General features: G+C 58.3%; 1 protein-coding gene and 1 long non-coding RNA gene across 3 annotated transcripts; one reads left to right on the plus strand and one right to left on the minus strand.

Moving 5' to 3' along the window:
* Positions 1-8207: 8207 nt before the first annotated feature.
* LOC118677370 lies at positions 8208-17578 on the minus strand. Of its 2 annotated transcripts, none has more exons than XR_004974386.1 (3): positions 17369-17578; positions 9753-9963; positions 8208-9364 (listed from the first exon to the last, which is right to left on the minus strand). It is a non-coding gene; the product is annotated as an uncharacterized LOC118677370 (long non-coding RNA). The 2 variants fall into 2 exon arrangements; XR_004974385.1 differs by having other exon boundaries at positions 8208-9274; positions 17369-17577.
* Positions 17579-17742: 164 nt separating this feature from the next.
* On the plus strand, positions 17743-21123 carry LOC118676603. The gene is made up of 3 exons (XM_036350766.1): positions 17743-18590; positions 18734-18947; positions 19504-21123. The coding sequence occupies exons 1-3, from the start codon at positions 18082-18084 to the stop codon at positions 19543-19545; spliced, it is 765 nt and encodes a 254-aa protein (XP_036206659.1). The 5' UTR covers positions 17743-18081; the 3' UTR covers positions 19546-21123.
* Positions 21124-25491: the final 4368 nt, after the last annotated feature.

Raw genomic sequence — 25491 nt, forward strand, 5'->3', positions numbered from 1 at the left:
GCTGTGGCCCCGTGGCCGCGGCCGGCTCCACCTGTCCGACTCGTCGGGCTTGCTGCCGCCTCCGGGACTGGCGCGGCTGCCAGGGCAGGGCTGGGGCCGGCGCCGGGCCCCTCACAGGTGTGCGCTCACCAGCGGAGGTCCCTGCCCCGCACGGCACGTGGGTTCCCCTCTCCTCTCCGCTCCCATCCTGTGACCTGTCCCCAGCCAGTCAGGCGCTGGGACATCTCTCCTGACTCATCTGGACTCTAAACTTAAAGCTGAAGAGAAAGAACAAACGGGAAGAGGGAGAGGGTGGGGAGGAGAGGAAAAACCCGGCCCCACACCGCCAGCAGTCCCTCGGTGCCGGTGACAGTCAGGTGGGGCTGGGCGGGCCCAGGGGCCCAGGTGAGGCCACCAGGGTGACCATCAGGGTCAAATTCCAGGGCTGCCCTTCCCCTCGGGGCGGCTATTTTGGGAAAGTGCTTTTAGACCCGCTACTGCGGACCTGGAATCCAGAAGGCGTGGAGCTCTGCCAGGCCGGGCGGGCGCAGGTGAAGGCAGGAGAGCAGAGGGAATCCGGGCGCCCCGAACGCTGCTCTGAGCACACGCAGGCCCTGGTCCCCTTGCCCCCAGCCCTGAGCACCTGGGGTGCTTCTGGTTTGTGAGAGGAGGCCTGGCTTGGTGTGTTAACCAGGGTCCTGACGAGCCATTCTGGGGGGCTGGTGGCATCAGGGTGGCAGCATCACCGCCTCGGGGCCTGCCATCGGGATGGAGAGTCCTTGGCGGCCGACGTGGCTTCCCTTCCCTTTCTCTCTCCAGCCCCCGATGCCCATCGAGCACCGGATTGGGAGCGCCCAGCTGCCAGAGGGCAAGGTCACAGACATGGCTGCGGTGGGACCCACCATCCCAGCCACTGCTCAAGCTCAGCTATGGGCTCCAGCGGCAGCCAATGAAATGGAGCCCCTGGGAGCCCCTGCAAAACAGAAACGGTGACGTGACACTGCGGGGAGCGTGGGCACCTGGGGCTCATCTGTAACTCGGTTGCCGAGTGCAGGGTAGATGCTAAGGTCTGCACCCCTTCCTAGAAACCCAGGCCCATTTCCCTGCAGGGACAGGGAGGCAGAGAAAGGAGCCAGGGGGACCAGTGGTGGAATTCAGACACCCCACCTCCTTCCTGGGGGTCCAGCCCCGCCTGCCTGGGCTGGAAGGAGAACCTGGCGTGGACCTAGGGGTGGTGTCCCTTCTCACAGCCACACGGTGCTTCGTGAGGCCCCTCAAAGGCAGTGGCTCTCTGTGGGACCCCAGTGGGGCCATCAAACAGGCCGGGTCTTGCTCAAGGAACCTGACGGATAGCAGCAGGGGCGTGATCCCCATGGGCCCATCCTGTCCTCCTCCTCCTGGCTCTCAAGCAGCCGGCCCGCTGCCTTCTTGTCCCCCAATACTGGGTCACAGGCCCTAAGAAGCCCTCCCAGCACGGCCAGCTTTAGGCCACCTGGCCCTCCGATCCCCAACTAGCCCTGGGCTGAGACCGAAAGTGACAGGAGAGAAACGCGCAGCGACTTCAGAAAGCGGAACCGCGAAGGCGCTGGCAGGAAAGCCGTCAGCAGGAGCTCTGCCTGCCCGTCAGGACTTTAGGGAAGTCTCTACCCAGAGGAGCTGGGAAGAAGGGGAGGTTCCGGCAAAGTCCTGTGATAAGTCATCCGGGATCCCCCAGAGTGGGGAGCTGCGTGTGGTTAGCGCCGGGTGAGTCAAGCAAACAAATGAGGCGATGAGCTCAGCCTCGCGGAGAAAGAACAAAGGAAGCCACGGTGCAGAGAGAGGCAGGGCGATGATGCAGAGCCGCAGCCCAGAAAGCCCCTCTGGCCCGCACCCTGAGCCAGTGGTTCTCGGCGAGGGGGAAGGGGGAGGCGGGGGGATTTTGTCCCCCATTGGGCAGTGTCACCATGAAGGCGGGGTGCCACTGGTATCCAGTGGGTAGAGGCCGGGGAGGCTGCTAACCACCTCACAGGCACCAGACAGCCCCACCACCGACAACTACTCCACCATTGAGAAAAGTGGCTGTAATACAAGGAAAAGGTATTTTTTAAAGTCCTAGGCCAGTGGTTCTCAACCTTCCTAATGCCACGACCCTTTAATACAGTTCCTCATGTTGTGGTGACCCCCGATTTCATTGTTACAAATTGAACATAATTAAAGCATAGTGATTAATCACAAAAACAATATGTAATTATATATGTGTTTTCCGATGGTCTTAGGTGACCCCTGTGAAAGGGTCGTTCGACTCCCAAAGGTGTTGCGACCCACAGGTTGAGAACCGCTGTCCTAGGCAAATAGTCACCTTTAGTCACTGGACATGTCCCTCAGCCCAGAGGGCCACTGTTGGGGACACGATCAACCTGCGGGGCGGCCGGCTGAGAACGGGGTCAGTACCCTGGGAAGGGCCTCCAGGACAGGCCCCCGCCTGGGTGAGCCGCCGGCCAGGGGTTCCCGTCCGCAGAACGCAGAACTCACCCTCGGACGGACGCGCTCACAATGAAGCGATGGAGAGAGAGGATGACAGTTCTCGCCTCCCCTGGGGCAGGTGCCTCCCGGGCAGGGACCGTCACATGTTTGTCTCGCCCAGATGGATAAAGGCCTCCCCCGCCCGGGAGAGCAGTCAGTCTGCGTTCCTGACCTGCCAGCCAGTGCCGGGAGCCGGTCCATGCTTGCTGTTTCAAGGGACCTGGCATATATGGCATACTGTTCTTAATATGTTTGCTCACCTTCTTGGCACTATGTGTTTTAACCAAGGTCTCTGAGAAAGGTTGTTTCCCCAGGTAGGGATTTTCCCCTGAAGTTAGGGAGGGAATAAAACCTCTTAACTAAGTGCCAGGTGGGTAGTTAATCACTTTAACTACGAACAATCATGCTTAAGCTACATAATCTTTACTCGCTGGAATGGAGATAAGAAACGCCCTAACCTTTGAAATAGAGATTGATAGGATTGGAATCAACTGGTATAAATACAGATGTAAGAAGACAGAACGAAGAGAGACGGAACCTAGGCACAGAACCTACACAGAACGTTCTCTAGAGACAGAAGAACTTCGCTGGAGAGAACATGGCAAAAGTTCCTGGACAGAAACTGGCCTCAGAACCTAGAGACAGAACCTAGCGAGAGAACATGGCAAAAGATCCTGGACTGAACCTGACTACAGAAATTGGCAAGAGAACCTGACTAGAACCTGGTGACTGAACCTGGCTGGAGAACCTGGACAGAACCTGGCTGGAGAACCTAGCAAGAGAACATGGACACAGACCCTGGCAGGAGATCCTAAGCAGAACTTCGCTGGAGATCCAGACCAGAACTTGGCTGGAGATCCTGGCTGGAGATCCTGGCTAGGCTGCTGATCAACTGAACGCTGTCTCCGTGTCCTTCCTTCTTCGCCGACTCCATCCACACCTTTGGGGACCCCTGGACCTGCTGGGGTTGGACCCCGGCAAGCCAGGGCGCACGCAGAGGCGCCACGCCCCCGAGTGAGTCCAGCCCAGCGTCACCCCAACCTCCAGAGACAAAGTGCGTCTGGGGGGCAACTGAGTGACAGGATCCGAAGAGCCGGAGGCTCCAGAACTAAAGGGAGCCCCTCGCAATCGGGGCATTTGCCGGTCGCCCTGAGGCCCAGCAGAGTCCACAGAAACCACCCGAGAGCTGGGTGGCCGCGCCCAGGGCAGACGCAGGCCCAGGGCCCACAGTGGCCGCTGTAGGGAGCTGGGAGTTGGGGGGAGATGCAGACCAGAAATGGGCCCAACCCATTAACTTCACCCACCTCTGGAACATTTGGCTTTTTATGAGTATTACTACTAACTTTATAATCTTAAAAAAAAAAATGAAAAATGAGGGCAAATACCTCGTATCCATACCTACTTTCCTGGGAACACACTTTCCCTGCTCAGAAAACTTTCCACTGAGTCTCTCACGGCTGCCGATCAGGGTCACCGGACCCCTGACAACTGCCCCGATCAGGGTCACCGGACCCCCGACAACTGCACCGATCAGGGTCACCGGACCCCCGACAACTGCCACGATCAGGGTCACCGGACCCCAACAACTGCCCCGATCAGGGTCACCGGACCCCTGACAACTGCCCCGATCAGGGTCACCGGACCCCCGACAACTGCACCGATCAGGGTCACCGGACCCCCGACAACTGCCACGATCAGGGTCACCGGACCCCCGACAACTGCACCGATCAGGGTCACCGGACCCCTGACAACTGCCCCGATCAGGGTCACCGGACCCCCGACAACTGCACCAATCAGGGTCACCGGACCCCCGACAACTGCCACGATCAGGGTCACCGAACCCCAACAACTGCCCCGATCAGGGTCACCGGACCCCCGACAACTGCCCGGAGTGAGACTCAGGGAGGCAAAGGGAAAGGATAGAGGCAGGCGAGAGCACTCCCTCCAGCTAATCCGAGGAAACGAGAAAAACCAGCTCCTGTGCCAAGCCAGGCACCCACAGGGGAGGAGACGCGGGCTGACATCCCCACGCCTCCTGCCAACACCCCAGCAGATGGACGTGACCACGGAGGGCCCCTTGGACCACAGCGAGGTTCTAGAGCAGCGGTTCTCAACCTGTGGGTCGCGACCCCTTTGGGGGTCGAACGACCCTTTCACAGGGCTTGCCTAAGACAATCGGAAAACACATATATAATTACATATTGTTTTTGTGATGAATCACTATGCTTTAATTATGTTCAATTTGTAACAATGAAATTGGGGGTCACCACAACATGAGGAACTGTATTAAAGGGTCGCGGCATTAGGAAGGTTGAGAACCACTGCTCTAGAGCATCACTAGCCCCTGAGGGTCACCCTGAGGAAGAGCGTCATGGGTACTAACATGCACCCCCCCCCCCCAACCCCAGCACCTGAAGCTTTTCGCCTGCTTGCCCCCTGGAGCTGGCCGCCCTCCCTGCCCTCGGAACTGCCACCTGGTGCTCCAGGCCTGAGACTCAGCATTGTCACGGCTGCCACCTGTGACCTCTGACCTCCCTCCAACGCAGGAAGAGGTCCCCCAGACCTCCCACCTCCCCAGGCGCCCCTGTCCTGCCAGAGGAACCCAGACACCCAGAGGCGGCCGGAGCTGGGGGACAGGGGCTGCCCTGGGCAGGAGCGCCCCCTCTCACAGCTGTAACATCCTCATCTACTTCCCACCAACGTCAATGGCAACACCGCCGCGCAACGTTCGGCCAAGACAACGTCACAGTTGAAGGATCCGGTGCACACTGCAAACCGCTGTAAGGAAAAGTGGGTCGGTTGGTAAAAGAAATAACTAAAGCTTGTGTGCGTGTCTTCAGCATGCGAATCACACACAGAACCTACTGCTGCCGCACCCTGTGCCGGTGCTGAGGCAAACAGAGGCCACATGCCCGGCGGGCTGGCCAGAGAAGCCACTTCGATGCCACAGAGGGGCTGCCCCGCTGGGCCCTGGCCTGGGGCCTGGGGCTCTCAGCAGGCTGCCATCTCGGGGGACCAACGGAGAGCTGGACACAGGAGGGAAGAGGGGAAAGGGATACAGAAGTCCAGCGAATGAATGGAGAGCCTACTTCCTGCCCCCCAAAAGGAAGGGCTCAAGGAAGAGCATTGGGACCCAGTGTCCAATGTGGTGGGACAGCTCCAGGCTGGGCCAAGAGGAATGGTAAATGAGGGGTGCGGTGGGCCCCAGAGGCTGTCCTGCTCCTGCCCCACATCCCGTGCACCCACATCCATCAAGTACCCCACATCCTCAGACCCTGCCTGCCTGGGAAGCACACCAGGCGCCCGACACACACACGGGCCGGCCGAGCAGAAGCCTCACCCCGTTGAGGGGGATTTTGCGTTTGCGGGGAGAGTAAGTTTGCCGTCTAGCTTAAGCCAGGAGAACGATGCTCTAATTTTTAATTTCCAGACACAAACTGGCTCCCTGAAGGAGACAGGTGGGCGTGGCAGTGGGGGGAGATTTCCCTGCAATCACAGACCAGCGCCTCCTGCCGGCGGGATGTTAGATTCTCCTGCCGGCGCCGCCTGGGGCCGGTCTCGGTGCCTCCAGCACCCTCCCTTCCTGCCAGTTTCACCAGACAACCTTCCTGGTCCTTCAGGCCTCGGTCAGCTCGCCCCTCCTGGGGAAGCAGGGCACACCCCCCATGGGCTCCAGTGCCACCCGGGGCGCCCTCCCGAGGCTCAGGGAGCTTCCTGCTGGTAGTCTCGGCACCTCGCAGGGGGCAGGGACACAGAGGATGCCAGTCAAGGTCTGATGACGGAGGGAGAAGGAGGACAGAGTCGGGCACCTCAGGCTCACGTCCTGCGATCGTCTCTTCAAGGGGACACACGGCCCAGGTGAGGAAGCGGGCGGGGAAGTGTTCTAAAAACTGTACACGTGCGGAATCCTGCTCACGGCGTAGACTGTCTTTGAGCGCGCCTAATTCCCACGTTAACAGTCATCTGGACTTTTCCTAAGTTTAGTTGTACGTTGGGTGCTTGGAACCAGGAATGCCGCGTCCCAAAGTGCTAACACTGTAAGTTTGTCTGGGAACGAACACTTAGCTGAGCGCCTGTGCTCAGAGCAGACCTCAGACACCTGGAAACACTGCTGGCACCCCCTCCTGGGCAGGGCCACACCCCGCTTCCCTTCTGTGTCATGGCACCTGGACACTCGGGTGAATGAATGAATGTGTGAGTAACAGGACAGCAGCAGCAGCAGCAACATGATGTGGCCCCACTGTGCGCCAGGCGTTGTTCTAGGCACCAATAAAAATCAGCCCCAAAGGACAGACACAGCAAACCCCTGGGACCTGTGGATGGGACCACATTTGGAACAAGCATCTGTACAGATGTGATTAAGAATTTTGAGCCCGGCTGGTGTGGCTCAGTGGTTGAGCATCGACCTAAGAACCAGGAGGTCATGGTTGGTAACCAGTCAAGGCACATGCCCGGGTTGCACACTCGATCCCCAGTAGGGGGTGTGCAGGAGGCAGCAGATCGATGATTCTCTCTCACCATTGATGTTTCCATCTCTCTCTCCCTCTCCCTTCCTCTCTGAAATCATTTATATATATATATATATATATATATATATATATATATATATATATAAAATAATTTTGAGATGAAGTCCTTCTGGATCACCTGGGTGGACCCTAAATCCAATGACAAGTGTCCATCCTTATAAACTGAGGCACAAGAAGGTTAAAGGTAGGAGAGGGACAGAGACGCACAGAGGTGATGTGAAGACAGAGGGCGGGGTTGGAGGGTGCAGCCAGGAGCCCAGAGATGCCAGGTGGCCCCAGCGGCTGGAAGAAGCCAGGATGGGGCGGGGCTGCCCTGCCCGGAGGGGTGTGCCCAGCTTGATTTCCACGCCTGACCTCCAGGCCTGGGAGAGGAAATTTCTGTTGTTTTAAGCCGCCCACTTTGTGGTAATTTGTTACAGCAGCCACTGGAAACTAATACATTCCTGGAGACCTCCATGAACTACTCAAACAATTGCACAGGAGGGGGAGGCAGGGGTTTAGGGGAGCGGGGGACGGAGGAGGTGAGTAAGCAGGAGGTGAGTAAGCACGAGGCCTCTGAGGAGCTCAACCCCAGTGAGCATTTCCTGCCCTTCCTGAGATCGTCCTGGGGCCCCCAATACTGTGTCCTGGTCATCTTCTCGTCGTCTGCTCATCTATAATCCCCTTGAACAGTGGTCGGCAAACCGAGGCTCTCGAGCCACATGCAGCTCTTTGGCCCCTTGAGTGTGGCTCTTCCACAAAATACCACGTGCGGGCGCGCACGTACAGTGCGATTGAAACTTCGTGGCCCATGCGCAGAAGTCAGTTTTCAGCCTGGGCGCGTCTATTCTGAAGAAGTGGCGTTAGAAGAAGTGGGGGGTCAGGCAACGGGAGGCGCGACACAGGCGGGCCGCAGGATACGAGGCTCGGGGGAGGCGCGGGGATTCCTGCACGAGGTGAGTGAGCCAGTCGGTCAGCAGTCTCACTGTGCAGTGGTTAGTGCTGGTCGCGTCCGCAAATCGCGCGCGGGTGACAAAAGTACCTACTCGAAGCATAAAGTTACCTGTATTTTTCCAACCAGCTGCAAATCCTTACAGGTATGTTTGTCACCAATTTAAGAATTGTAATTATTTTGTGTTGGTGGCTTTATTCTTATAAAATGAAACATTTTTTAGGTGCCCTGTTTAACATGGCTACAAAGAAGCAAACTACCTCTATAGCTTAAGTTTAAAAAATGTGGCTCTCAAAAGAAATTTCAATCGTTGTACTGTTGATATCTGGCTCTGTGGATTAGTGAGTTTGCCGACCACGGCCCTTGAATAACACCCCACCGCAGCGTCACACTGAGCGGAAATCCAAAGTCCAGGAAGTCAGTGAGGGGACCAACAGCAAACAGAAGCAGCGGATCACAGCAATGCCTGCTCCAGACGATGCCCCTCGCTCACCGTGACATTGCGGGAGGCAGGCTTGCTCTTGAGACCGCCTGCATTAACTCGGTCCTCCCCCACGATGCTAACTGACGGTGATTTAGGAGCAGCAACTCGGAAAGGAGAAGGCTTGCTGAGATCAGAGTCACTGACAAAACTAAGGAGACGAGCGAGGGGCAGAGGAGAGAAGAAATGGAAATGCTATGAAACACACCGACCACACTGACGACGGCACTGAAGGGCCTGTGCGCTGAGGCTGGGGCCCCGGGCCACCGGCGCTCGCTCCACCACAGCCCCCGAGGTTCGGGGTGACACTGACTGGGCAGAAAAGGAAAACGGTGTCTATTCTGGTGGAAGCAAGCATACTGTTCCCTTTGTCTGCCCGGCCTGGCTGTGACCTCCAGGGTGGTCCTCGCGCCCACAGGGCACAAAGCCGCCCACAGCGCCCCAGGCAGAGGGTGTGCCCTCTCCTCTGTTACTCTGCCCAGGGTGCGGGGTGCAGGATGCGGGGTGGGGGAGTGGCCACGTCTCTCAGCACCCAGCATGGTAGCGGGCACAGCACACAGAAGATGCCCACTGAGCGTGCCAGACACGTGGACACATGCACGAGTGGGTAAAGGACTAAATAAAACAATGGGGGATATTCGAGTTTTGACTCACTGTCTGAACTCTTCACGGGCTCTCCCTTCTCTCTCTGCTGACTCGGCCTCCATCTTCTGTGGGTCCGTTTTTCTCAAAAAATCCTGGGACCTTTTACCCAAGGGAATGAGAGAGTAGCCCTGACGGTACCAACTCCCTGGAGGGCAGGTCCTCCCAATCCAGGGGGGATGGGGAAAATGCCAGGAATGCTCACAGAAACTGTAAAAAAATAAAAAGAAAAGAAATGCTGCTGGTGTCCTTACTTTTTTTTGTTCTGTTAATCCTCACGCGAGGATAATCCTCCATTGACTGTAGATAGAGGGGAAGGAAAGGAGGGAGGAAGGCACAGAGAGAAACATCGATGTGAAAGAGACACATCGATTGGTTGCCTCCCACATGCGCCCCCACCTGGGGCTGGGGATGGAACCTGCAACCCAGGTACGTGCCCTTGACCAGAAATCGAACCCGAAACCTTTTCGTGTGTGGGCCAATGTTCTAACCACTGCGCACCCCACTCGGGCCTTACCTCTTTTGTTTTTTTAGGTTGTAAACTGTTGACAGAACAAGACACTATGAAGACACAAGGTCCACAAACAGAATTAGAAACTGTGGTGACAGACCCTGCAGCGCCCCGGGATGGTGCTCACGCCCTTATGCCGGCCCCAACCCTCGAGTGTGGGTGGGACCTACGACTTACTTCTCACCAACAGAAGGTGGGTCCGGTGGCTGGACGCCAGGCCCACAGGAACAGTTGTCAAGGGCTTCAGGCCACTTCAGCTCCTGGGCGGGGCCTTGCTGTCTTCCACCAAGGTCGCAGCAGAGTGACGCTCATGCCGCACACGCTCGAGCCCTGGCTCTGCCGTCACGGCACCTGTGCCCGACGGCCCCCCAGGCTTCAGTCTCCTCATCTGTAAAATGGACACAACAGCAGCTTCCTCACGCGTTGGTGCAGGGATTAGACAAGCAGCATCGGAGAAGGACACAGTGAGGCTCCGTAACTGTTTGCTATGCCCACCCGACAGGTTTACCCTCTGTTGTCCCGACTGGGCAGTGACGTCGGTGGAGGCAGCGATGGTCTGTCTGGCCAAGGGTGCACAGAGCCTTGACCTGGAGGCAGGCCACGGAGCACTGGGAATGCAACCCGTCTCCTGCGACCCTCCCGGCAATTCTGTGAGGCCGGTGGGGCAAACATAACCCATTCCAGGATGAGAGATGTTCGATCCTTGCCCAGTACCCCGAGAAGATGAGGGTATGAAGTATGGTACCTATTTGCTTTGTTTAACAATGGACAGGTTACTTTGATTTTCTGAATTGTATAAATCATCCCTTTTGATTGAACGCCTTATTGATTAAATGACTATTCCATTGATTGTTATCATACTGGTCTTAGAGAGCACATTCTTCTGTACCTGGGAAACAGGACAGCACAATTACCCTAAATTGTTTTAGTGGCCACAGGTGGTGCGTTCCAGCTGCCTCAGTGGTCCCGAGACCAGGACAGCACAATTACTCTAAATTGTCCTGACAACTCAGTGGTCGGGAGACCCGAGGGCTCTAGATAATGTGTTTCTATCAACTCAGTGATCCGGAGACCCAAAACTGTAATTGAGATAACATGCCTAAGTTTAACCCAGGTTACCCAAGGGCTCTAGATAATATATTTCTGTCAATTCAGTGACCCTGAGACCCGAAACTGTAATTAACATGCTTAATTCTGCATCTGTAATCTGCTTTTTGGGGAGCCAGGTGCCTCATTCCAAACCCTGAGATGTAATCAATACCTTTGTGATTTTTGCCTATAGAAGTCTGGTTTTGCCACCATCTTATGGCTATGAGATTTGGGAATGCCCCCTCATAGTCCCGGGTTGCAATAAATGTGACTCTTTAATTCGACTTCCTGAGGCGTCCTTCTGTGATTCGCGGGGCACATTACAACAGGTAAACGAGGGCCATCTCACTCCCAAACAACCGTCTTCCTACTTCTCCCCGCTCCCAAGGCAACTTCGACCAAAGTTGGTGCGACACGTGTTTCAGGCCGAGGGTGAGAGTGAGCCTCCGGGACAGTGACCGGGCGGGCCTGGCACGATGCACACAAACGAACAGAATGAGCTCGAGCAAGCCGTCGGAGCTGCGTTTCAGGGAGCACCTGGGAGGCGGTGAAGGGGAGAGAACGAGCAGGCAGGGAAGTGTCTGCTTTTAAAACAACATTCAGGGTGCAGTGCTGTGGCTTATGACTGGCTCTAAGCGAATGGAAGTTCTGAAGTATCCTGGGGTTAAATGGCTTTTGAGGGGCCAGGACAGTCCGCGGTGGGTGGAGAGCTGCCGTCCCCCTGCAGGCTCAGCCTGAAATGTCCCCCTGCCCCACCTTTCCCTGTTGGGTCAGCCCAACTGCCTTACCCTTGCAGGCTCTCTGCCTCCCACCCACAGCCCTCCCGGTTCTGGTTCTGCCCTGAGCAGGGGGGTGGCGGGCAGGGCGGGGAGCCGGCTGGGAGGGACCCAGGGCCCTGAGCAGCTGCTTCTCAGCAGCTTCACAAGAGCTGCTTCCCTGTCCCTCGGGGCTGCAGGCAGTGATTTGAATGTGCTCTGGGGTTTGGGCAGATAATTCTGAGAACCAGCACAGGCCTGTGGTGACCCTGGAGGAGGAGGAGGAGGAGGCGGCATCGATTCGTGGTTGATCACATGGTCCAGGATTTTATACAACTTGCTTCCCCCGGCACTGGGGGTGGGTTTCAGGAGAGGGGGCAATAGCAACAGCAGTCCCCTCCACTTCCAAGTCCTTCTCCAGTCATTCATTTTGTTGTGAGATGATGTGACTTCCTCAGAATATGTTTAATGTCAGGATTAGGAATCCATTCAGCTCGGATCAGCTAACACCCCTCCCCGAAGGGGACCTCTCTGCCCCCACCCAGCTCTTCCCCCTCCGATGGACCCTCCCTTTCTCCACCCGCTTTTCTCCTACTGAGTTGAGTGTTGAAACTCCACTCTCTCCCCAGGGAGTGAGGCACCAGCCCCAGGCTGATCTGCCCAGAGGAAGGAGGGGCATCAGAGGGGACTCAGGCAGGTGAGGTGGGGAGGCTGGGAGGAGTGGGTCAGCCCAATGACTGCACCCAATGACAGTGCGGAAGCGGTCACTGGCACCGTGAGGTCAGGGGGCCCCAGGTCTAGACTGTAGATGTTGGGCTCTACCCATTGGGGTCAGCTAACACCTGCCCACAGCCAGGGACGGGGTGGGGGTGGAGGGCCTTTTTGCATCCACCCAAGGCACTTTACCCCCCTCAGTATCTGCAATGCTAGTTAACGACAACAACAAAGGAAAGCACCCATTTTCAGGAAGTGGAGAGAGGGAAATTTGCAATGCAAAAGCCAACCAAACAAAAATCTCCAAAGCCTCGCTAGATTGTATGGGCGGAGGGAGGTTCTCCTGACGTAGTGAAATTATTACGCATCTGGGAAAGCAAGGCTCTTTATCGGGGACGAGGCCCAGTAGCGGCCACGGCCTGCTCCGGAGTCTGTGTCCATTATCTAATTGTTTTTGCACCGAACTCTACGAAGGGGGTCCTCACATTAGCCCACTTTGTGGAAGATGAGGAAGCAAACCCAGGAAGGTTAGTCATCTTTCCCGATTTGCAGCCAGACACAGCTGGGCCTGGGCAGCCAGCCTCTGACTCTGTGCCAGGCGCGTAAGGACGCTGGAGCCCTGCTGGGGCACTTCCAGTGGAGAAAAAAGCTGCTAGACGCCGCACCTGGCACCTAGCAGCCTCCGCATGGCCCCTACAGCCAGGCCCAGAATGCGAGGGGACAGCCCACAGCTGGCCACCAACCACTTCCATTGCTAAGGACTTTAATCACTGAAGCTGGATTTAAAGGGCCCTGCCGGTCCTCCCCGACTGCACACACACAAATACACACACACACACACACACACACACACACACACACACGTGCAAGTAAATGCCACTTCTGATGGCTCTGGAGTCGGCACCCCTCCTCTCCGTGTGGTACAAACAAGTGATCTGCCTGCCTAACTCACACCTAACACAGGAGAGCAGGCCGGCCCTCAGCAAAGGCCACAGGTGCAAACAGGGCAAGAACAGCTGGAGGGCCCAGCGGGTGGGGGGGGAGACTGCACCCACATCACCCCCTAAGGAGGTGGCACCAGCCATTCAGCACCTCACTCTTCTTCTATCAGAAATGAGGGTCATGCCCTGGCCAGGTGGCTCAGTTGGCTGGAGTGCCATCCCGTACACCAAAAGGTTGCGGGTTCGATTCTCGGTCAGGGCACATACCCAGGTTGCGGGTCTGATTCCCCCATCGGGATGTGTACAGGATGCAACGGAACAATGTTTCTCTCTCACATTGATGTTTCTCTCTCCCTTCCTCTGTCCCTAAACATCCACCCATCCATCCACCCACTCATCCACTCACTCACCCACCCAACCATCTACCCCCCCACCCTCCCTACCTCACAGAGACCAGAGAACAGACCGATAGGTGCCACCCAGGCTCCCCAAGGTAGGCGGCAGGAGTGGGTAGGATCCGAGAGGGTGGAGGCCAGGGAGTGCAGGCAGGGCCTCTGAGGCAGGCTTTCTCTCCCCAGCTAACCCCCTGCCCTCTAGTCCTCAGCCATTCCTTCTGCCTTCATAAGAGCCCTCCCTCCACCCAGCCCCACTCCTGTGCCTGGAACAGACAGCTAAACCTTAAGGAGGCCTCCTGCATTCCCAGCTTTGCTAATGCCATTCCCTTCCATGTTCCTTCCACTTCGCTACACTTGTCTCTGAATCCTGGCTGCTCTCCCAGGCTCAGCCCAAATCCTTTCTGCTTCCCCCAGACTGCCTCGGCCTCTCCCCAGTCCTGTGCACCCCTGAAATCCCAGAGCACTTACTGTTTTCTTACATTCCCCGTACTTGCTGCTAGAATCTGGCAGCCAGCAGTCTCTGCATGGCCGTTAGATCCTTAGCACATCCACCCACCCACCCACCCACACATCCACCCACCCGCCCATCCATCCATCCATCCACCCAACCGATATTGATCAAGCACCTGCCATATGTCAGGCGCTGTTCTGTCACTTTCCTTGTCCATCCTCTCCCTGTTCTCCAAGATGACCATTTCCCTCCTTCTGCTCCGCCACCCACCCTGCCCTCGGCAATCCCATCCAGTCCCACGGCATTAGGTACCATCTTCGCGAGACCTCTCTCCTATACTCCATACACTCCAGGTTCCAACACCCAATACCATCTCCACCTGGGCAACTAACCAGCCAAACCAGAACTCCGGATCTCCCAGAAAACCCTGCAGCCTGCTCCCCAGGTCTCCCCTCCCAGTGAACAGTTCATCCATCTGTGCAAGCCATAGTCTGTGCAGCCATCTTTGTTGTTTTGGTTAATCCTCACATGAGGATATTTTTCCACTGATTTTCAGAGAGAGTGGAAGGGAGAGGGAGAGACTGAGAGAAACACTGATGTGACAGACACATCAGTTGGTTGCCTCCTGCATGCACTCCGACCAGGGCTGGGGAACCTGCAACCAAGGTATGTGACCTTGACCGGAATCAAACCCGGGACCCTTCAGTCCGAGGGCTGACGCTCTATCCACTGAGCCAAACCAGCTAGGGCATGTGTAGTCGTCTTTGTGTCCTCTTCCCGCTCCCCGCCCACCAACTCCCCCTCATCCACCCAGCAGACTATTGGCTCTACCTCCAAAGCCTCCTACCCACGCCCACGGCCCCCCCCCCCCCCCCCTCCACACTACAGCCCCAGTCCAGGCTCCCTGGTTCCCAGCCGGACTGAGGAAAGCCTCCAGAGGGTGTCCCTGCTGCCACTCTTAGCTCAGGATGTTCTTTACACAACAGCCGGAGGGATGGTTTTAAGACGTAAGATCATGACAGTTGCAGCTCAAAACCCTCCAAAGGCTGCTGCACATCACCCTCTGGGTTTTCTTGCGAAGTCCTCAGGGCCTACAGAGCCCTCCATGACCTGGCCCTGCCTGACTCCATCTGGTACCTATTAGCCCTCCCCCCCAGCCTCGCTGGCCTCCTTAAAAATGTCTCCGATGCACCAAGCACAGGATCTGCTCCGCTGGCCCTGCTGCCTGGAAAGCCCTCCCCTCCCTGGATGACTTAACACCCACCACAGCCCATCCAAAATAGCACCCCTCCCTGGCACACGTCACCCTCATACCGCTCATAGCATTGATCACAATCTAACACTGTTTCAAATCCTACTTTGTTCATTTACCTCCCGTTTCCGCCACCAAAGACCAGCTCCCCACAAGCCAAGATGTGCCCGTTTGCTTTACTGCTGTCGTCTCAAAGCTGAAAGGATGCCAGCGCATAGCAAGGACTCAATAAATATTTGCTGAACGAACGGACGAAGGAAGGAATGAATCCTGTCTATTTCCTTATTACAGCGATTTTCAACCTTTTTCACCTCGTGGCACACAAACTAATTACTAAAATCCTGCGACACACCAAAAAATATATATTTTTTGCCGATCTGACAAAAAAAAAAAAGGTATACTTTTGATTCATCCACACTGGATGGCTACTTGTGTTGGCTGCTGTCATTTTTAAATTTGACGATCTAAGGCAGGGGTGGGGAACGCCCGGCCCGTGGGCCAGATAAGGCCTGAGAAGTCATTTGGTCTAGCCCTGCCAAGGCATTAGGGGTCAGTTAATTAAATGTTTGATCAGATATAGCAGGCTCATTTTTAAGTTGATAGTTTTGTATGGCCCTCGGATAATATGAAACATCCAAATGGCCCTTGGCAGAAAAAAGGTTCCCCACCTGTGACCGGAGGGAAAAGAGGCCCATGGCCCTGACTAAATAGCTGGAAATTACGTTTTAAAAATTCTGGCGGCACACCAGGTGAACATCCGCCTTATCAGAAACATCCGATCTCCCCTAATCCAGGGTTGAGAGGCCTGTGACCAGGGCATCTGCTTGTCTTTCCATCTTCCCACCTCCTAGCCCAGAAGCAGGATGGCAATCCGGTGACGCAATCCAGGGAAGTACTGCTTGGTGTGCTGTGTGGAGAAGGACCCGGAGGCCGGGCGAGGTTTCCATTATTGATTTGTGATGTGTGCCAAGGACTTGGGGCGGGGAGTAAACATGCCGTCCAGTCCAGGGATCCTTGAGGCCAGGGAGGAAGCTGACTGGCGGGGCAGAGCGGGCCAGTCCGGCCAGTCCTCGGGTTTGGGAAGTTCAGGAGACAGGCCACCACCCCGGGTGGCGGCAGATGCCAGCGGGCCCCGGGGTTCCTGCAGGACAGACCATGAGGGAGCCTCCGGGCTGCACAGCACTTGGGGCTCACGGGAGACGCGGAGGCTCAGAGGCAAGGCCCGTGTCCCAGAGCTCAGGCCTGAGGCAGAAGCGGAGCCTGCCCGCCCCACGTAACCTCCAGTGGGCCTTGTGCCCCTGACAGGAGGGCATCTGCTACAGAGTCCCGCAGGCGCCACTCCAGGAGGCTCAGCCACCCTGGCTGCGGGAGGCCGGGGAGGATGCACCAGGAGGGCGCAGGCCCCCCCTGGCCCCTCGCTCCCTCGGCTCCACCAGGCCCGGAAACAGTGAAGGCGCCGGAGCAGTGCCCATCCCGGCTACCTGGCCACAGCCACCTCACCTGGGGAAGGGCCCCCCCACCTCACCTGGGGAAGGGCCCCCCACCTCACCTGGGGGAGGGGCGCCCCTGCCACGCCGCCTGCGGGTCTCAGCCAGGAGCGGGGACTATGAGAAGTGCACCCCTCAAGTCCCCAGGCAGGCAGGGCTCCAGCCCGCGGAGTGGGGCGGGGTGGGGCGCGGGGCGCTAGGGAGGGGGGCGCTCACGTTCACCTGGGGGACCGGAAGCCTGAAACCCCCTCTCCGGGGCCTCTCTTTGGAACGCGAGCTGGGAGACCTGCCCTTTTCATCCCACTGTTACAGCACTTTGCACATCCCGAGGTTTTTGCATCCGTTGGGGGGTCAGTCTCGACGCCCCCGCCCCCCACCTCGGGGGTCAAGGATTTGCTCCGGCCTCAGCTGGGTGAGCAGCGGCAGTAAAACCAGAGCCCCGTCTCCACTCCCAGACCAGCCGGCCCGCCTGCGCCCGCGGTGCAGCGAGAGGAAGAAAGCCGGCCGGGCAAACCCAGAGAAGGAATCCTTTCTCTCCAGAGACCATGGAATCAAAGAGCATTTTGTTGCTTCTTGGAAATTCTTCCCTTTATGACTCGGAGGCCACACAATTGAACAGGGTTTCCAGGATGATTGTAATTAAAGTGCTCCGTCCAGCCCTGCCTCCGTCTTCTCCAACTTTCCCGCAGGCGGACAACCCGGGCGTTACCTGCGCTCCCCTCTGACGGACGCGGGGAGTGGGGCGCGGGCTCCGGCCCCCTCCTCCCCGAGTTTGGCGGCGAGGCTCCGGCAAAATCTCCAAATCCCCCGGCTCTGCGTGGTCGCGGAGGGAAGCGCCGGCTCCGAACAAGCCCAGGCAAGCCCAGCGCCGGCCCAGGCGGGGCCGCGCCCGGGTCCTCCCTCCTGCGCGCGCCACCCGGGGCGGGAGCCGCGTCTCCACCGCCCAAGATCCGGGCAGTCGACGCGCCCCAGACGCTCGGGGCTCGGGCACCGCCTCCACCTGAAAAGGAAAAGTCCAGGTGGGGACAGGAGGGGCGGGTCGGGGCGGGTCGGGGCGGCGTCAGCCAGAGCGAGATTGGGGCAGGGGGCGCTGGAGACGCCGGGGTCACGTCGGGGGATGGGCTGTGCACGCTGCCCGAGGCGCCCGGCAGGGGGACGGCGCGCGCTGGGCCATGAGGCGGGGCCCGGGCCCAAAGGGCCTCCTCGGTCGCCGGGGCTGGGCTTCCCGAGTGAGAGCGCGGACTTTGCGCAGCGCCCCTCGCCTCTGCCGCCCGGAGTGCCAGGGCGCGCCTCCCAGGGACCATGTCCCAGCCCCATGGCCCTCGAGACCCTTCCGGGGCTCCTCGCCCTCCGAGGCGGCCCTAAGCCCGGGCGGACTGAGGGGGCCTGTAAGAAGGCAAAGAGAAGCCTGGGCGCACCCCCATGATGCCCAGCCTGCGGGCCTCTCCCCCAGAAGAGGGAAGAAGAAACCCGTGTCCGTGTCCGGCGCGGATGAGGGCGGCGTCCCGGGTCTGGACCTGCAGCCTCCACGACATTGCGCGCCGGAGAGCTCGAAGGTCCACGCAGCCCCGGTCTCCAGGAGCCGGGGAAGGGGTCCTGGTGCCAGGAAGGGGCGCCGGGGAAGTTCCCGCGCTACGAGCCACCGGGGTGACACGGCCCGCCGCGCCCCGGCGCAGGAGGCGGTGCAGGCGGTGGGCCGGGGCCACAACCGGGCGCGGCGCTCAGGAGTGGAGCCTGGGCTCCTGGGCTGGGGGTCAGCTCAGAGGGCCGGATGCACAAAGGTTCCCGAGACACAAACGCTACTGCGGGTCGGTCCAGAGCACGGAGCCCGGGGAAGGCGCGGGACAGCCCCGAGGAGCGCGCTTCTCAATCCTCTCGGTTTCCGCTACCCTGCTCGACGCAGGACACCCTTGGAGTTGGTGGGGACGCAAGTGAGTGCAGGGGCGGCCCTGAAACCCCCTCCCTGTGGGAAGGGGCTCCCCAACACCACCCCGCCCCAGGCGTCCTAGATCCCACCTAGTGGGACAGGCGGGACCTTAGGACTCTCCCGGTTGAGCTGCCCTTCTGTGTCCAGGTTGAAGGGACCCGGGTATCCCCAGCCTCCCTCTGCCCTGGAGGTCGTTGCAGGACAGAAGTCACTTCATCAGAAGCAAGCCCTCCCCGAAGATTCACACAGTGGCATGACTGCAGGACCCTGCAAGGTGCCCCTGGCTGGGTGGGCACCCTCTCCTCCACAGGGACAAACTGAGGCAGAGGTCTCCTGGCTCCTGAAGCAACAGCTTCCTGAGGTGAGTGAGACTCAGCTCTCTTGTCCTGGGGAAAAATGGTCCTGGGGGCACGGGGCTGGGAGTGGGGGGACACGGGGTGGGGGTGAGGACAACAAGGAAGTGGCTCTGGCTCCCTGTGTGTGGTCACATTTGGGCACAGGGGAGGGAGCAAGTGGAGGCCAGTGTGAGCTGCCTGGGTACCATGAGGACCCGGAGGCTCACAGGATGAGTCTGGAGGAGCCCGTATTTCCCACACTTTCCAGGGGTTCTAGACCAGGAGAGAGCCGCCCGCAGGTGAGAAGACCCAGGTGCAGGCGCCGGCTGGGCTGCGGGTGGCCTGCCTCCCCACACCAGCAGTGCAGGGGCAGGACGGTCCTGTGGGGAAGGGGGGATGGAGAAGCCTCTGTGACCCTCAGACTGGGAGGACTGGAGGAGGCTGATGGCTCTGGAGGTAGCACAGGGCCGTGGGAGGGAAGGGGACTCTGAACTGGCTGGCCGCGCAGCCTTGGGCAGTGATGAGAATAGCTAACTTGCATGAAGTGCTCTGTGTGCCAGCGCCATCCTAACCCTCCCCCAGGTCATCTCATCCAACCCTCACAGCAGCTCTAGAGACAGGTAGCACTGCCCCCTGACCGGTGAGGAGACCAAGGACCAGAAACGGAACACTGGGCCACCGCCAGGAGGAGGAGGGTGCGGTGGAACCAGGACCCAAACCCACGCCTCTCAGACCCCGAGCTCCCCTCCTGAGCACCTGCATCCTGCCTCCGTTTAGCAAATTGCGCAGCCTCTCCAAGCCTCTCTGCCCTCCTGTGCACCAACGGTGTCCGGCTCAAGGTTTGGGTTCAATAAGTACTGTGGAATGGATGAGTGAATGAGTGAATGAATGAATGAAATCCCAGCCGTCTATACTGTACGCGGTAGAGTCTGCACACAGCAGGCCCCGTCACCGGCTTAGCAGCTCCTCTCAGGAGCCTCTGGAGTGCCGGACCCGGGAGGCGTCCCTTCTCTGCCCGGCACATAGGCTCAGGCCTCCGAGAGACCGGCCCATTCTGGTTTTCCCTTTAGAGCCACCGAAATGCCTTCACCTGGGCAGGTACCAAACGGATCTGCTTTGGTAACTGCAGGGGTCCTCAAACCAGGGCCCGTGGGCCACATGAAAATACAAATATTGTATTTGTTCCCGTTTTGTTTTTTTACTTCAAAATAAGATATGTGCAGTGTGCATAGGAATTTGTTCATAGTTTTTTTTTTTAAACCATAGTCCGGCCCTCCAACGGTCTGAGGGACAGTGAACTGACCCCCGGTTTAAAAAGTTTGAGGACCCCCTGAACTAGAGAATTGAAGGAACCAGGTTCACGTCTACTTTTCTATCCAGAGAGGCCAGAATATATCCAGGCCTCTTGTTTTCGTTAAGCATTTCTGTGTAAGTGAGGACTGTGTCAGGCCTCTCTCTATGCTGGGGTCTGTCTCTCCAGCCCCGCCAGGTGCGAGCACCCCACGCCCATGTGTATTTCCTCTAGAATCCACCCAGCACATGACATACATCCCACCCCCCCCCAACTTTCAGGCAAAGGGGGGCTAGAGAGAAAGGGAGCTATGGAACAGCATCGGCAAGCTTCCCATGCCCCCGGTGTGCCCTGGCCCATCCCCACACACAGCTTCGAGACAGTGCGGCCCCAGAGGCCTTCCTTCCGTCTTAAAGTTAACCACAGAGGCCCAAGGGGTCCTGCTCCCCAGTCGGCCGGCCTATGGGTCGATCTTGCCCAAGAACGTGAATTAAACAAAGACGGATGACGAGGTCCTGGAACTGGAACACGGTGATGGTTGCACAATTTTGTAAATATACAAAAACCCACTAAATCGTACACTTTACAGTGTGAGGTTTATGGTATGTGAACTACATCCCAGCAGGAACAAAAGGAACCACCACCTTCCTCACTGGCTAGAAGGACACGGCATGAGCGCAGCGGCCGCCGGAAGCCCAGGCGCTCCTGGCAAATGCTGACCCCCTGGCTGAGATCTGGCCCCTTGTTGGTGACACAGGGGAGGCAGGCATGCTATGGCTGCGGCCCTTCCCTGTAGAGGCCCGCAGTGGCTGCCACGGGAGCAAGTGGCTACGAGGCCAAGGCAGCCTGTCCCACACCCTGAAGACAGAATGACAGGGATGCGGGCCCCGGACCGGAACCTGCAGGGGAAAGGGGTCTTTGAGGGAAGAGCTTTCTTCATTGTAGCTCTGACCTCAGAGAATCGCGAGGGGGTGGGGGTGGGGGTGGGCCAGTGTGTGTGTGTGTGTGTGGCCTGTGGGGGTGCTCCAGGGAGCACAATTTGCAAGGCCCCATCTCTGAATAAGAAAACCCAACTCCCCTTGCTGGGTCCATGGAGAAGTCATCCCCAGATTAAAGGTAAATAAATGCGAGAAGTCCAAATGCTGTCCCCGGGAGATTACCCCGGTGCTGGCTGACTAGCATTTTAGCTAAACTAGCTTATGGTTCTCTTTACTTCCCTGAAGTCGCTCTTTGGCTCAGACATCAAGTCACCCTTTTTCCTGAGGACAGAGAGAGGCCAACCTATTCTTAGGAGACACCTATGGATTAACTGATTGACCTGCGTGTAATACATATCCATCCCTCCATTCTTCACTACTGTTTACAAGTCCCCATTGTCCATGTAACACTCTGCTCCCTGTTTTGCAGACTTGCTCTCAGGGATCCCCCAGCAGCGCTATGAGCTCCCTACTATGGTGCCCATTTAGCAGGTGGTAAACTGAGTCTCAGAGAGGCTCCAGTCCCAGGTCCTTGTCTAAGGCCATGCAGCTTGGAAGCGGCAGACCTGGGATTGGGACCTGTGCTGAGTGCCCAGGGCAGGGCAGTCAGCCTCAGAACACAGGGCCGCTGTTGGACAAAGGCGCTGGCCCGGGGAACCCCTCGGTTTTTACTGGGTGAGTGCAAACTCCAGCCTGAGTCCAGAGAGCGGAGACCGGGGTCTGTTTGCTGCCTGCAGCTTTCGTCACTAGGCGTCCCTGGTCCCTCCCATTTCTCCAGCTCAAAGAGGGAGATAGGGCCACACTGACGATGGCCCACGTCCCAGCCTGAGGAGTGTGCGAAGGACAGGGGTCCCACCCGCCAAAGACCCCGGGAGCAGCAGCTCACCCCAAGGCTCCAGTCCTGGTTCCCGCCCCCACTGTCCCTTCAGAAGCGCCTGGGACAGCCAGGCCACACCTGCTGGCTTCCCAGGTGCGGCTGGGAGGGTGGTGGAGAAGAATGCCTCCTCTCTCAGATGGGACCGCCCCCCCACCCTCAGTGTCACAGCTCTCTGACAGCCGTGAGTCTCGCTGACCCACACGTGAGATTATTCAACAAACACGCCAGGGGTCTCCCTTGGCCAGGCTCAGGCAAAGTGTTTTTCCCTCGTTTAATCCTCATAATAACCCTCAGCTTTAATTAGCCCCATCATACAGATGAAGAAACTGAGGCACGGGGAGGTTAGGCCCAAGGTCATGCTGCTGCTGCTAGTAGCCGCAGAGCTGAGGTGTGAGCCCGGGGGGGGGGGGGGGGGCTGGCCCTGTCCTTGTCCGAGCGCTGCCTGGACTCTGCGTTCACCCCCTTATCTAGGACTCCCAGGTCCCTGGGGTTGGCTTCAGGTGACATTCCCCGGACACCTCACCTTTGAAGTGCATTCCTTCCTGTCGCTGACCTCCTCAGGGACAGCCCAGCCCAGACAGGACAAGGGTCTGGGTCTTTCCTCCTTCCCCACCGGCTTCACGCTCTGCGGGGGGAGGGCACACCGCTCTACCTGGCCACAGCCCTTCCTCAGCCACGTTTCCTGTCCCAGAACCCGGGCCACAGGGACCCTGAGTGGCCCTTCCCAGGGCAGAGGGGCTGCTCCGGGAGAGGTCTGTGACTCTAGTGCCAGAGACAGGGGCCCACAGCTTCTCTCCCCTCAAGCAAAATGTCATATTCCGCCACCCTGGCCGGAGCGCAGCTGGTTAGCACATCGTCCCGATACGCCACAGCCATGGGGGGCTGGTCGCGGGTTCCAGCCCCGATCAGGGCACATGCAAGCATCAACCAGTGACTGCATGACTAAGTGGAACAGCAACTCCATCTTTCTCTCTCTCCTGTCCTCTCTCTCAAGTCACTAAAAAAGTTGTTTTTTAAAGTTACATTCTGTCTCATCAGGTGCTTGCTACTCCACAACATACATGTAATATACATTATATCATACATGTAGATAATATATGTCTCACTATGTATATAACCTATTACTCCAGATTGATGGTTCTTAACCTTTTGGAGGGTCACATAATCCTTTGAGAATCTGACAAAAGCTATTAACCCTTTTCTTGAAAGAAAAAAACACAAAGCAAAACCAAAAAACAACAACTTAACATCTCACAAAATTTTACTCACAATTTTGAAAGATCCTGACTGCCTCCTCCCTACACCCTCCCCCCAACACATTGAAGTGGTTAAAACAGTGGGTGCTGCCGGCAGACCTGCCTGCGAAGGTGGGACAGCCCCTGGTCCCTGCTCTCTGCACGGGAGCCACTGGCCACCTGTGACTATTGGAATTTATTATGTTAAGAAAACGTAAAAGTCAGTCCCTCCCTCATGGCGTCAGCACATGCACCGCTGTGAAGTCTACCCTGAATGGCGCGGGAGCGTCAGGGAACGGTGAGCCTGGCCGCGTCACCTGCTGGCCGGCCGTGGCTCAGGTTGGGCCTGATGAGAAAGAGCCCAAGACACAGCTCCCCACGCGTGATGCTCGCTCTGAGGCTCTGTTCAGCACGGGAAGCTCAATAGGTATTGACAGGCGTCTCCATGACAACCCACTTTCGGTGTCTGGGATCCCCAAGTGCAACACGGGAAAGAGACTTTTCGTTGGTGCCCAACCTGTCCTTTACGCCACTTGAGAGCTGGGGCCTTCCCTTCCCGCCGCGGGTGCTCTGATTACCACGCCGCGTCTGAAGATGACGGTGCTTGAAAGGCAGCCGAGGGACTGAGTTTGCGCAAAACACTTTGAGAGGTCGGATGGGTCGCTGGTGCCGGGCAGCCCAGTGCTGGATGCCTGGCAGCTCCCAGTAGGACCAGAACTCATGTGGCTGGCCCTGCAGACGAATGGCCGGAGGACAGGCCCCGGCCCTGCGGATGAATGGCCGGAGGCTGTCTCCCTGAAATCACGGGGGGCAAGAGGACAGGCCCCGGCCCTGCGGCTGCACCTGCGGAGGCCTCTGGGGAGGACGGCCTCCGCCGCCTGTGAGGCCTTCCGGGCTGGCCAGTGCCCACCCGCTGAGCTGCCTGCCCGCGTCTCACAGACTGTCTCCCGCCCGCCGGGCCGAGGGAGGCAGCTCGGGAGCTTGCCTTTGTCCTTCGCCTACGTTGCAAGGTCATGGGTGACCTCCACGTTGCTAAAGCCCATGGCCAACTCCGAGTTCTCATCCTTTGACACAGCTGGTCCCTCCTTCATTTTTGAAGCCTTCTTCCTTTCCACTTGGCTTTGGATACTACCCTCTTGGTCCTCGCCTCCGTCACCGACCTCTCCCTCTCAGCCTCCTCTGCCGGCGCCTCCTCCAGGCCCCACTCTCTGTGTTGGGGGACCCCAGGGCCCAGCCCACCTGCGCCCCCTCCCTGGGTGACTGCATCCAGCCTCACGGCTTGTCAATCAAACCTGCACAGTGACGACGCCCACGTTCCCATCTGCAGCCACAGCCTCTCCACCGACCTCCTGACTCTGACAGCCAAGTGCCGACTCCAAGTCTCACGCATGTAACGGGAGTCTGCGCACGTGATCGATCCCCAACTAAAGTCCTGGTTGCAGTGACCCCCAACCGCCCTTCTGAAGTCCCCCCATCTCCACACACGCGACCCCGTCCTCCCGGCATCCTCCCCGCGTGCTGGCCACAGTCCCTGCCGCCCAACCTTGGCCATCGGCACAGCCTGCAGGCTCCGCCTTCAAAACAGCCAAATCCAGACCCTCCTCTGCTTTCCCATCAACACGCGCTGCTTGCACTCCCTCATCCAGGCCGCTCTCATGGCTCACCCGGCTGCTTCCTCCTGGCCCTGCTCCCCACAGCCTGTCCTCAGGGCACCCTGAGAGGTCTGATCACACCACTGCTGCTCACACCCCTCCAGGGCCCCCCCCCCCCCCCCCCCCCCCCCCGCCCCGAGTCAAAGCCAGAGGCCCTTCCGAAGCCTAAAAGCTCAAGTGAACCAGCCCCTACCGCTCTGGACCCCACTTATGCTGCGCCCCCTGCTGCTGCGGGAACAGCGAGCCGTTCTCTCCTGCTCCCCCGAGAACCAGACCAGGTGCTGGGCCAACAGCCACTGTCCTTGGCACCACCATCCTTGGCACCACCACCCTTGGCACCACCATCCTTGGCACCACCATCCTCGGCACCAACGGGCAGGGAGAGCCAGAGGCTGTACCCACAGAGCCTCTCCCCAGCCTGGGCCCCAGGGCGGCATCAGAGGGAACAGCACCAAGGAGGCTGGTCCTTAGGCCCATGGTTACCATACTCACTCCTACAGCCAAGGGGCCCTGGAGGGAAAGGGACAGTCTCCTAATT

This window comes from Myotis myotis, unplaced genomic scaffold, assembly GCF_014108235.1.
Source record: "Myotis myotis isolate mMyoMyo1 unplaced genomic scaffold, mMyoMyo1.p scaffold_m19_p_2, whole genome shotgun sequence".
In the NCBI taxonomy this organism is placed as follows: domain Eukaryota; kingdom Metazoa; phylum Chordata; class Mammalia; order Chiroptera; family Vespertilionidae; genus Myotis; species Myotis myotis.